Source organism: Astatotilapia calliptera, chromosome 1, assembly GCF_964374335.1.
Source record: "Astatotilapia calliptera chromosome 1, fAstCal68.1, whole genome shotgun sequence".
NCBI lineage: Eukaryota > Metazoa > Chordata > Actinopteri > Cichliformes > Cichlidae > Astatotilapia > Astatotilapia calliptera.
Genome location: NC_137422.1, coordinates 13,884,215 through 13,897,895, shown reverse-complemented (window position 1 = coordinate 13,897,895; position 13,681 = coordinate 13,884,215). Strand labels below are relative to the sequence as shown.

The following is a 13,681-nucleotide window of genomic DNA, read 5'->3' as shown; positions in this document are numbered from 1 at the left end:
ACAAATATATCAACAACAGTGATCACAAAACGGTGTATAACTGAACACAGTAGTGCAATTTTTAACCAGGTCTTCCCATTAACACCTGACCTGCCCAGAGGGTCAGTCAATGAGCTCGTCAATAGCTTCAATGCTAACATGTTAAATGTAATGGACACTATTGCTCCCATTAAGGTGAAGGTTATCTCTGGAAGGAAAAAGTCTCCATGGAGAAACTCCACACTGGTGAAAAATGAAAAGAGAGTGTAGGAAAGCTGAGCGCAGATGGAGAAAAACAAACCTCCAGGTTCATTATGACATTTATAAAGAGAAACTTCACAATTATAATTTACAACTGAGGAATGCAAGGAGGTCCTACTTCTCTGACATCATCACTAAAAACAGCCATAATGCTCGGGTCTTATTTTCTACAGTTGACAGGCTAACAAACCCTCCTGTGTCAGTGGCAGCTGAACTTCATTCGACCATGGCCTGCAATGACTTTGCCAAATTCTTCCCTGAAAAAATCCAAAAAATTAGACAAGCAATTGGTACATCAACAGCAGATCCAGGATATGTACTGTGTCCACCAAAAAACTGTTTAAACACCATGAAACAGTTTCAACCTATTAACAGCAAAGACCTGGAGGACATCTTAGGTCAACTGAACTCCTCCTCCTGCTGTTTAGATGTCCTGCCAACAAGTTTTTTCAAAAAGGTCTCAAAGACTTTAGAGTCAGACCTGTTACAGATCGTCAACTTTTCTTTATTATCAGGTGTGTTTCCAGAATCACTAAAAACTGCTGTAATCAAACCTATACTGAAAAAGGACAATCTTGACAAGACACAAATGAACAACTACAGGCCGATCTCAAATCTCCCGTTTTTAAGTAAGATCATTGAAAAAGCAGTTTCTCAACAGCTCAGTTACTTCTTAAAACAGAATAATTGCTACGATGCCTTCCAGTCAGGTTTTAGACAGAACCACAGCACTGAAACCGCTCTGACCAAAGTGTTTAATGACATATGTCTAAATACAGACAGTGGAAAAATGTCAGTCCTAGTTTTACTGGATCTCAGTGCAGCATTTGATACAGTTGACCACAACATATTACTCAAACGACTGGAGAACTGGACAGGTCTTTCAGGAACTGTACTAAACTGGTTCAAAACATACGTAGAAAACAGGAAATACTTTGTATCAATAGGTAACTTCACATCTGAGCAGACAAGTATCACATGTGGAGTTCCCCAAGGTTCCATCTTGGGACCCCTTCTGTTTAACATCTACATGCTCCCACTGGCACAGATTATAAACAACAACAAAATAAACTATCACAGCTATGCAGATGACACACAAATATATATCACAATGTCACCAGGAGACCGAGGCCCTGTACAGGCTCTTGGTAAATGCATTGAGGAAATCAATGACTGGTTGTGCCACAATTTTCTCCAGCTAAACAAAAACAAAACTGAGGTAATAGTCTTTGGCGCCAAAGAAAAACGATTACAGGTCACCAGAGAACTTCAATCTATACATCTAAAAACCACAAACCAGGCGAGAAATTTGGGTGTAGTGATGGATGCAGACCTAAACTTAGAAAAACACATTAAGACAATAACAAAGTCAGCTTACTATCACCTCAAGAATATATCAAGGATAAAAGATCTGATGTCTCAACAGGACCTGGAAAAACTAGTCCATGCATTCATCTTTAGTAGGCTTGATTACTGTAACAGCATCTTTACAGGTCTACCTAAAAAAAATCAGTCAGACAACTACAGCTCATTCAGAACTCTGCTGCTCGAGTCCTCACTAAGACCAAAAAAGTGGACCACATCAGTCCAGCTCTGAGGTCCTTACACTGGCTGCCTGTCCGTCAGAGGATAGACTTTAAAGTTCTGATGCTGGCCTATAAAGCTCTGAATGGTTTAGGACCAAAATACATCAATGACCTCCTGACCCAGTATGAACCATCCAGATCCCTCAGGTCATCTGGATCCGGTCTTTTATCAGTTCCCAGAGTCAGAACCAGACACGGAGAAGCTGCATTCAGCTTTTATGCTCCTTATATCTGGAACAAACTCCCAGAAAGCCTCAGATCAGCTGAAACACTCAGTTTATTTAAATCCAGGTTGAAGACTCACCTGTTCTCAGCTGCATTTGAATAAAGCACCAAATCCACACTTTAAGCTTAAATTTCAAAACTTACATTTAACTACTGATTTTATCTACTGTTCTGATTTTATCTGTTTTGATTTTATATACTGTTGTTTGTTTGTTTGTTAACTAGTTAGTTAGTTTATTTGCTTGTTTTATTCAATTTTAAATCATGCTTTTTATTTGTTCTTGTTTCTAATGTCTCTGTAAAGCACTTTGAATCACCTTGTTGTTGAATTGTGCTATACAAATAAACTTGCCTTGCCTTGCCTTTGCACAGGTGTTTGCCAGATGGTCAAGGATCGATCTCTATTCCTGTGTGAGTGGGGTTTTATTCACCTGCTCCTACACTGTCACCATAATTTTCACACGTTCAACGCAGCAAAAAGTTAACCTCACATGGTTAGTGGTCAAGCGTCAGCAAAACCCTTAACATCCACTTCTCCATGGAAACAGTCTGTTTCTTTGTGCACAAGGTACTGTTGGTCGCAACCATTTCGTAGTTTTCTGTTAGTCATCATATGACAGTAACAGATGTGGTTTCATATGTCTGTGTCTACTCACACAGCTTAAGGCGTGAGAGCGGCACTGCCTGCTGACTCAGAAGACTAGTCTTCGTGTAAGGCCAGATGTGTTTGATAATCAGTAACTGACTGTAGGTTTTATGAGGGAAAGGGAAGATTACAGAATGTATTCTGCACAATGAAGTGATTAACTCTTCACTGCATAAGAGAAAATGACCAAAAAACGTTTACTTCCAAAGTAATAGTGAAAAAATAATGTATGCAAAATATTCAGCTGTTGCCTCAAAGGTACACAAACTAGAATAACTGCCTTGTTGCAGCCGACATCCATGTCTGGGCATGCTCATCATATTACACTGTGTGTTGTAAAGTGTTTTTGAAGAACATGATGGTCTGTGAACATTTGTGTGTGTGTGTTATATATATATATATATATATATATATATATATATATATATTTTAAATTTTATTTCTGTTTAATGTTATCATCGATGATGATTTAATTCAGTTACGACCAGAAAGGCTTTTTTTTGTGACCTTTGACAAACAAAATCTATTCAGTTCCTTCCTGTTTAGATTGGTGCCAAATTTGAAGAAAATCCCTTTCTGCATTTGAGTGTTATCATGTTTAAAAGGATGGGGCAGGTAGACAGACACAGAACCCAAAAATATAATACCTTTTCAGTGCAGAGGTCTAAAAATCCACCTCAACTTTCTCAAAACGGATTTTAAATAATTTCTAGATTCCACTTAAAATTAGACAAACTTGGCTGAAGAAAACATCTTCAATTCCACAAAAAGAGATAAGAGGAGGTGGGGGAAAAGTATCTGGTCTGTTCAACACTTAATTTACTGGTTAGTTAAATGTCAAGGTATTTATCCTAAAACGGTAGCTTTGTAAGGCGCATCACCCTGACGCAGCGAGTTTTGTTTTTTAATAAAACAGTATATAGAATGTAAGCCAAAACGCACTTGCACTGCCAGACACAGTTCCAGTCACTGAGGACAGGGTGGGGCTTGTCGTCAATCATCTGCCCATCCTCCTCCTCAATCAGGGCATCCGTCAGTGGAGGTGCCCACAGCTGGAGTCGCTCGGTTGCTGCTAGGATACGGTTCCCTGAGGACACAAAAGCACTGTGTTACACACCTCATGTCCCACGTTGACTACTACACTACGCAGAGCCACATACAAACTGTGACTCTTACATAATGCACATGCTGTTTCAGCCAAATCAAAGGGTGGTAGGAGAAGGAGCTGCCTTTATCTGGTAATCATAGAAAGCATTTGTGTACCTTGTGGGTCCCAGGCCAGGTTGTAGGTGATGGCATCAAGGAAGAACTGTCCTGTCTTTTGCCACTGATAGTTAAGCTGCTGTTAGTGGTGGGAGAGCGACACACACCATGCAGTGTTAGTGGAACAAAGGTGTAATTAAATCTGCTACAAACTGATTTAAATCCTTAAATCTGCCTAAAAAGCTGGCGCTGGTACTCACCTTGTGGCGTTTATTTGGGTTGATAGAAAGAGGTTCAAAGATGCAGACTGTGTTTCCGTAGGATGCAGCAATCTAAAAATAAAGAGCTGTGTTCATCATCACAACATTACTCACCCCATCAGTGCTTTTGCACAGTCACTCCCACAGGAAAAAGGAAGGTGTGGTGTGGTGCAGGAGAGCGAAATGGCAAAGGAAGACGAGAAGTTGAAGACAAATGCAAACGAGGAAAAATTTACCTCTTTCCGCTCAGCATAATTGATAAAATCTTTTAGCCACAGGACAAAAAAAACTAAAGCTGTGTGTGGGAGTGTGTCTCTGTGAGCATTTAACACTTACCCTGCCAAGCTGGTGGGAGCACTCCACACAGCCCACCTGTATGTTTCCATTTTGAGCTCCCGGGATAATCTGAACACACTCAAAGTCACTAGCCAAGATCACTACGTCGCATCCTGAGCCATAGGCCTGAAAATACCAGAGTATAGGAAAAACAAAATCACATTTTAAGTCATTCAACAAATGTAATCAAGACACTGAGATTTAAAATTACAATAATTGCAAAATGTGTCTGGAAGCTGGAGATCATTCTATATGCAAATCTTTTCACTATGCTATTTTTACTACTTCAAATATTTATATGACTTGATTTTAACTACATGGACAATATATAGCCAAGCATATACAATATCTGCAAAAGCTGTGTCAATCACATGAGGCATGAAAGAACAGCTCAACAATTGGAAAGAGGCGTCTACAGGAAATTACATTCGTAGCTGAATGGTGGGGAGAAAGAATAACAACAGCGTGACTCTGCAGTCGCTGAAACAACCTCCTGATCTGTTTCTATTACACGCCGATATTGGTCATTTTTGGTTTTACCATTTATCACACTGAAAAAAATTTATTTTCCTGAAAATAAAGTGCATACACAGGACTGATCAGCCACTGCAATCATAATATCATTTAATGCACATATGTGGTGATTTTATAGCACTATAGCATGATTTCACATGATTTATTGAAAACAGCATTTGTGAACATCATTCTCATGTGGCACTGAATGAAAAACTGAGCCTTTAACAGCACATGTGACACTGCATCTGAACGACCTGAGCCTTGCCAATGCAGGATTTTTAAGACCAATGTTTGGGGATTTAAAAAGCTAATATTTTGGTACTGGTCAACATTTTGTTTTCCTTTTTAGATACATGAAACATATTCCCGACATTTGTTGGCTAGTTATTTACTAGTTTATGCTCTGCCTGACTGCGCTTAGAACAGCTGCTTGTTGTTTTTGTTGCATTCAGCGCTGTTGCAAACAGGAAGGTTGCAGAGTGCCCTCTGGTGGACAAATCTCCACATATTCGAAGGGTGTTTCTCCCATCTCTCATTTAATTTTCATTTGTCAGCAGCTATAAATGCCAATACTGATTGAACTGAAAGTAGCTAATATCATCCCGCCAATAAATCAATCAGGCTCTAAAACAGAAAAGCATATGAGGCACATATCCCCAGCATCTAAGATAGTCTAAGACACATTTTGTGGATCATATTTCACACAATATTTAAAGAAAACTGATAAACATTGATGAGACAAAAATTTCACTGATCACATTCACCATTATATGCATGCTATCGCACTGCCGAATAACTGCTGTAAGACTAGTTTTAGTTACTTCTCATACAAATCAAATAAAACCAATTCCAGACAAGTTCCTTTCCACCTGCAATACTTAACCATGGGAGGATATCCATGGTGTAAAGTCCATACAGTGTGCATTTTTTGTTTCCTTTTCAGTTTTGCTGAACAGACAAACGTTCATAAACAAAACTTCTGCTTTCGCTCTCATCTTGGCAGATGAACAAGGGCGAGCCACAAAACTAAGTAATATTACATTGTAACTGTCACACTTTCAGTCTCATTCATAAATAAAACCAAAGAGGAGCTTAAAAAGTTAAATTAAATGTTCAAAATATTTACATTTTGTGTTTTAGACAGTGCATGAGCAACAGTCTGCCAGCAAGGATTTTTATACACTTGTGCAGACCCGGTGTAATACCTACAATATAAAGATTTGGAACATCGACTGGAAGGTAAATTGATATGATGCTGATTGCCAGCAGCTGGCATACATGAGCAGAATGACAGCGGCACCTAGGACACCAGCAAACTGGTCTCACAGCAGCAGTACAGTCAGGATGACGGCTTGTGTCTTTCATTATTCAGGAGAACAGGAGGAGACGCTGAGAACCACTAGGTCACACAAAACACGCTATAGCTAGTTATATAACACTGAGTGACGATCAGGGGATGAAGTTATAGTGAAAACTGTCATAGGACCATACTTGAAATACTATAATTTAAAATGTGAGTGACACGTAGAAAGGAATAAGGGAGGTGCAGTGTGTACTTCATTCTTACTGCGACACTTCCCTCTGAACATTACAGCTGGAATTAAAAGCGGTCACCGTCACGCGCTGTCTAGGACTGCTTTGCACCCTCACATTCACATTTAGACACAACAGGACCTGGAGCTAGTGAGCTTAAATATACCCAAGTTAAAGAGGGTGACCCATCGTTGTTGTTTTTTTAAATCATCCTCAAATCCACATAGAGGGTTGGCATACAAAGGACTGCATTTTTTAGTAATAGAAATTCAATTCTGATATTCATGGTAAAAAAGCCAACACTTGATGCATTTTAATATAGAGTACTAAGCAAATAATATTTTTGTTATATATGGTGCTTTGTACTGCTTTGTGATTGTGTAGTGTGATAGTCTGTGTGGAAAGACACTATTAAAACATGGCGTTAGCACATCATACAAGATTAATAATCATCGCAGTGTGTGCTCAGCTTTCAAAGCTTATCCACATGCTATTGCTAACTGACAACTGATGCACTGCCAAATATGATCCAGGTGGAACTTGGCTCTAGAGTATATAGAGCCAAATAGATGGTGTACCAAACAAAGGAATCATTCTGAATTGAATGTCCCACACTGGTTTGGGACAAATACATGTATCGTTACCCTATGACAAAGACTGGCACCGTGTAACAAACAGAGAGAAGATTTAAATGGATAAAAAACATAAAAATACAACAGTGTCACCATCATCAGGTAAGAGATTCTCGGTCAAATTATACCTCAGGTTTGTCTTTTATTTTGGTGTTTTTAAAGACTGAGATATTCCACGGTCACATCTAGACAATCACGTCTCCTGTCTATAGCATCTTTGGCCTCTGACAAGCATTACCTCTGATCTGTCTGCACGGCATTATTCGTGTGCAGAAGGGAAAGGATATTAGAGAGGCAGGGAGACAGATTCTAAGATTAAAGTAGATCAACTAAGAGATGTGAAACACTATGACTTAGTCAACAGTACATTTATTTAAATGGCAGTCTATTGCAAACACCACCGTTTGCTGAAAAGTCTAATCAATGTAATGCCCAGCTAACTTTTAGGATAGTAATTTGATTCAGTAAAAGATTAAATTAGGCGGCCACTGATTGTGTCTGAATATATTTGGATCATCACACTCAAGTATCTACAGCTTCTAAATCCACCGACTTAACGAGTGTGACCCTGATGGAGCTGCATTTCTTCCCTGTCAGACATATAAGCTGCTTATATGAAGAATGTTGCCGCCAATGGATAAATATCGTCTGTCTACTGACGAAAGAGCTGCAATCAAGCAAAGAAACAATAAACTGTCAGTTTTCTGTTAAATACAAACTAGAGCTGGGCGATATAAGATTTTTTCATATCACGATATGTTTTTTTTTTTTCATTTCAGGCGATAACGATATCTATCACGATATAAGCCAAATAACTATATTTGTAAGATTTAAATGTGCCGTTGCTCACAAGTAAAATGTGAAATAATCAGCAGCTTGTTTTTATTTAAATATTTATTTAAGGAACATGAGACTTTTTCAGATAAATAAAGGCAAATATTGCAAACTACACAAAAGGCAGCCGCTAAAGCGTTTAAGTTTCAAAATAGAACAAACAAAACAGACTAAATTGTCAATTCCACTTAGAAACAAAATATTAATTCTAAAAATAAATCTTAGTTTGTTTTACAGAAGAACAGACAAAACTGACTAACTTTTGTCAATATCAAATAAACTGAGAACTAAAAGGAAATTCTCAATCTCTCCTTGTTGTATATCTTAGCTTTTCAAACAGTGTTAACAGTTACTTTAGTCTGACAAAAGCCGAATGACGAATTAGCGCTTCCAGTCAGAGACTGAGGCTACGTCCACATGTACACGGGTATTTTTGAAAACGGAGATTTTCCGTTTACGTTTTAAGAAATAATCCCGTCCACACATAAAGGGAGAAATGAAGGAGAACGCTGCTATGAACATGCCAAAGCAGCAGGTGGCGCTAGATTCCTAACCGTGCAGAAATGTTGGCCAATCAGAAGTCTAGAAGCCTCGGTGGGAAAAAGTAAACAAAGCTGGGGCATAGAAGCAGAACCGAGTCGTATGTGTGGACGGACAGTAACTGTGTGTATATGTAAGCATTTAAACACTGCAGAGAGTAGAATTAACAGTATTGTAGAAATTCATTTCACCGAAACAATAACGTGGCGCACAGTGTGACGTCAAAAAATGCGCACACCTTTGACGCTGCGTTTTCTCCGTTTTTCTAGTCCACACGTAAATGCAAAAACTGAGTTTTTAAAAATCTTCGTTTTCAGTGACGAAAAACGCCGTTTACGTGTGGACGAAAGGTGCAAACGCATAGAAAAATCTGCGTTTTCAAAAATACCCGGGTACGTGTGGACGTAGCGCATGCACCAGTTTATTGTATTTCCAGACTTGCTTTCGGCACAATTTACAGTGCACGCTACTCTGTTTTTTGTCAGACTTGAAATAGCCGAAATAACTTCACACTACGGAACTTCTATGGCTCTTCCGTTCGACAATCTCTCCGGCATTGGAACCATCATCTGTTTTCTCTTCGGTCACGCTCGGTTGATTTTTCTAGTCGGCACACTCATTTCCTCCATTACCCGGGCGGTACGGTGGCTGGCTGCTTCCCAAACAAATACACATGTGCGGCTTGGCACTTGTGCTGTACGTAACAAGTCACGTGACGTGACGCTGCGGCTGTGATTGGTTCGGCTCTGCGCTACTTAATTTGGATTGGTTGTTTTTTTTTTGTTTGTTAGTTTTTTTTTTAAAGAGGACAAGAGCGGCGAGGTCTATCGCGATAGTTTAATTTTTCTATCGAGAAAAAGTTATACCGCGATACATATCGTTATCGTTCTATCGCCCAGCTCTAATACAAACTATGTATTTTTGAGCACTATCTACTTGAGAGTAGGGCTGCACGATTAATCGTTAGAAAATCGCGATGTCGATTCATACTTATGTGCGATCTCATTTCCAAATGACAACGATTTAAAAAAGAAAAAAAAAAGAAAAAAAAATGACGAAGATGCCGATTGTACCGAATTTTGATCCGGGACGTAATCTGCATGAAAACAAGCGCTCACTCTTCCTGCTCAACAAATGACAAGGGCGGAGCCTTATACCACGTGATACAGAAGCTGTGCCATGTGATGCTAAAATTAGCAGGGAAAAAAATAACGGAGAGCACGTCAGGGATGACGAGAAAGTGACAGGAGAAAATCCGTCCCGGTCAACCACCCAAACATCAATAACGGGACCCTTATACAGTGCTTCCCTATACACGTCGAACTCCCGCAGGCACAAAGAAATTACAGAGGCTATCACTTATCACCTGACCAAAGATATGGCTCCCATCAACACTGTGCAAAACGAGGGATTTAGGAAAATGATCAACACCCTAGACAAACGCTACACAGTGCTGTCCCGCAACTATTTTTCTATTGTTGCACTACCTGCTCTATACACGCAGTGTCGAGCAACGGTGGAGACGGAATTTCAAGCAGTACAACATTTTGCGGCAACAACAAAACGTGAGACATTAGTTGTTTTTATGTTTATTTATTGTTTTTATGTTCACTTTCAACTGTTACGAAGTTGATGTGCAGTTAATAAGTGCAATAAATATTTATACTGGAAAAGAAAATCGTGAGAGAATCGTGATCTCAATTCTAAGCCAAAAAATCGTGATTCTCATGAAAGACAGCGCAGGTATCTATAACATGTGTTATTACTGATAAGAGCTAAAGAAACGAGGGACATTTTGCCAGTCTCATTTTAAATGCTATTTGCATAATGACAGAGAGGTATTTGTTAATGTCTTTTAAAATAAAGGAGTGAATGTAATTGTGTTCTGTGGTAATGAAAGTAGATATGAGGAACAAAGTGAGAGATCACTTCTGCCTTCATTACATCAAATGCCACTTTTACATAATCACGTGATCATGTTCCAAAGCCCCAGCTGCTACCATCTGTGGCATATTTGTGCAAGCTAGCAGGACTTACAGTAAACATAAAAAGCTTTTGGTGCATTGTTTTCTTTAAAGGATTGATCAATTCTGACTTGCAGTAACCTGGTAAGTCTATCAGTCTGTAAGATGTTAACCCTTGCGAATTGTATGGCACAGACCTGTACTTTGACTCTTCCACTTATAGTCACATGGCATGGTCTTTACTGTTCTCTGCAGCAAGATTGCAAGAAAACAATGAATGTTTTAATGCCAAATACAACATCTAGATTCAATCATTCTTCATTCTCTCAGGTAGTCATAGCATATTCAACTGAATCAATGTAGCCAGCCAGGCAGGTTGCTTTTAGAACAACAGGGGACCTGTTTTAGTGACACTTTTTCTTCATAGATACATAATTAACAAACATTTTTTGGCCAAGATTTATGTAATCTTAGACAATCCTATCCATCTTTGATCAATGTGCAGCACCTTCTTCTATTGCAGTAACTATAAGAACATTTTCAGAAATATGGAGCTTTGGGAGGGAGTACGTGCTCCTCCTCTCCTTGTGCTTAGTTTACAGATGTATTCTATTTTTAGCAGATCACACATCTGCAGATCTGCATATCAAACCCACTAGGCTTTTTACAGATATTAAGACACCGACTAAGGCTTAAGAATCACTTTAATAGACATGAAAATGATCTTTCTAACCAAACTTTACAGCTGTGTGTTAGCCACAGTTAACGACAGAAAAAACAACACGTGATTATTAAAAATCTGCCAATATTATATTTTTAAATATGTACTGTTCCCTTTAATTCCAACTTATAGATCAAACTGTTCTGGTTTCTCAGCACATAACCACCATCTATCAGGCCACTGCACAGAGAGAAGGCAACATCTCTGTTTTTCACTTTCCAACTCTATTTAAAAATATCTCTTCTGATTTCTGTCAATATGTCAATGCAGATAGTTTAGAATGAAACACTGCAGACGCCACGCTGAAGCTGGTGCCCTCATGGCTGCTCTAGATTAGATATGTACGTATGTGTTCGTGCGTTTTGTCAGGATCTGGCCTCCGAGCCCTAAGGGTCAGTGGGAGTGTAAATGTGTTTGCTGGACATGAAGCCCAGTGCTCTTCAAATACCCTCTCAGACACTGAAAGAAAACACCAGGCACAGAAACTGGGCCCTTTCGGCAAAGCGATATGCAATGCTTTAGCTTCAAAATCATCTTTGTCCTTTGCTGTAGCGCATATTTGAGGATATTGAAAGACGCAATGACAAAACACCACCTCATTAATAGGCAACAGGAACAAGCCCAGATCTGGCAGCTGTAATAAGCCAAAATAAAGTACATTCATCAGGCTATCAGTAAAGTCATCATTCCTCTTCTGCTATCGATTCAACACCAACACAGAGAGCAACAGTTTTGGATTCTGCTGCACGTTTACTTCAGCCTGTCAATTTGTTGGGGGTGAAAGATGACTGTGTACTGTGACATTACAGATTCTTGCCATGTCCTGTAGCACAAAGCGAAATATTGACTTGTCTATGTATTCGGGGTCGACTTGAGATAGATCTTAACATATCTTTAACACACAACACGCAACAGAGGCAGACTCAGCTCAAGATAATAGCGTTTGATCAAGATGCCTAAAAACCCATCAAGTCTATGTGACTGATGTCCGACTGCCCCATCTAAAACTGTAAACCTCTAAAGAACATCAAACACTTGGTCATGAAAAATGTAACTCATTTATAAGTCAAAGCAATGGCAAATGTCTTCTGATTATGCTCTTCCCCAGTGACAAAACACGGCCATTCAGCCGCCTAACTCATGTATCCATATAAGGCTCTCTACGTCACGGCTGGCGCAGCTGATGCCAGGATGACAGCGAGCTAACGATCTGTGAGGAGGATTTAACGCCAAATGGGAGCAAGCTAAGCTAGTTCTGCAAACACACCAAACACAGCGTTTTCCTTCTGTGAAGGTGCGCAACGTCGTCAAACCCTGACACACAAGTCGCCCCTAATCTGCACTGCAAACGAATTTCACCGGCGCGTATCCCACTGCAAATATTTGCCAATAAATGTTATGGCTGCGCAAAGGGATTCCCTTGCAGTAATTCTAATGTTACGAGATGCAGCTAAAGGTCATTTGAGTGGCTGTTTTAAAATTTCTTGGGGAGAATAATGTCAAAAACCTTCACGTAAATAGCTAATGCAAACACCGCAGCGGATCATGTACTCGTGGGGTCCTGCTTATCGGTGACTGACTGTCACGGTAAATTAAAAAAGGAGCTCGTGACACGGATGCCCCGCGTAGTCTCAACCCACTGTTTGTGAATCACTCGGTGCGGCAGTTTGGCTAGCACACTACCCGGCTAGCCAGTGCTTTAGCTCGCTAGCCAGCCCGTTTCCAGCCAATATAACGCTGGTTAGCTAACTACCCAGCTAGCTAACTTAGTCGCTAGCTTCAATGGGTGTCATCTTTGAGCAAACAATATCAAAATAAAATCTTACCGTGAACTGAATGTCGTTCACACTTCCCACCGAATAGCAGCAATCTCCTGGGTTCACAGCTCCCGTCAGCACCTGGTGCAGATGCATTTTCCTTTTATTTTAGCAGCAGACGGGCTCTCTTTTTTCTAATTATTTATAACGAGTCCACCCTTTCGGTTTCTCCATCTAGCAGCAGAGACTGGGAATTCCATCATTAACATTAACGTCGTCCTCCACAAACGGTGTTGTTGCGGAGAACCTGACTTGGACTTGAATAAATAAATTTTATCAGGTCCTGACATTTATTTAAACGTGTAAAAACGGCCGCCTGCTGCCTCTCGCTGTCAACACCATCCCGACGATTAATCGTGAGAGCCGAGGCAGCGGGATCTCTGCAGCGATCCTGACATGCGCATTCACAGCGTTGTCCAGGCACGACTGAAAAGCCCTAGATAGCTCAACCTAGACTGGAAATCTTTACTGCTGGATATGTGTGCGAGGCATCACTGGGCGTATTTCTCACTGAGAAAGGTGTGTGCTTAAGCCCTCCTATCTATGTTATAGAATGACATAAAGTTCATATCAGTAATCAACTGTACTTTTATCTGTCATGTTGTTCAGCTGTTCTAGTAGCACTCTT

At 39.9% G+C, this 13,681-nt stretch overlaps 1 protein-coding gene across 7 annotated transcripts in view; it reads right to left on the bottom strand.

Moving 5' to 3' along the window:
- dmxl2 (Dmx-like 2) overlaps window positions 1-13,472 on the bottom strand; it is a 46,426-nt gene extending 32,954 nt beyond the window's left edge. For 6 of the 7 annotated variants that reach the window (XM_080302401.1, XM_080302414.1, XM_026163628.2 and 3 more), the window contains exons 1-5: window positions 13,063-13,472; window positions 4,497-4,622; window positions 4,161-4,232; window positions 3,961-4,039; window positions 3,640-3,784 (exon numbers count right to left, since the gene is read on the bottom strand). In XM_080302401.1, coding sequence (XP_080158527.1) covers window positions 3,640-3,784; window positions 3,961-4,039; window positions 4,161-4,232; window positions 4,497-4,622; window positions 13,063-13,149 — 509 coding nt within the window. In that variant the 5' untranslated portion in view covers window positions 13,150-13,472. The remainder of the gene's footprint in view (window positions 1-3,639; window positions 3,785-3,960; window positions 4,040-4,160; window positions 4,233-4,496; window positions 4,623-13,062) is intronic. The other variant, XM_080302404.1, reaches the window with a different exon arrangement.
- Between the last annotated feature and the right edge of the window lie 209 nt (window positions 13,473-13,681).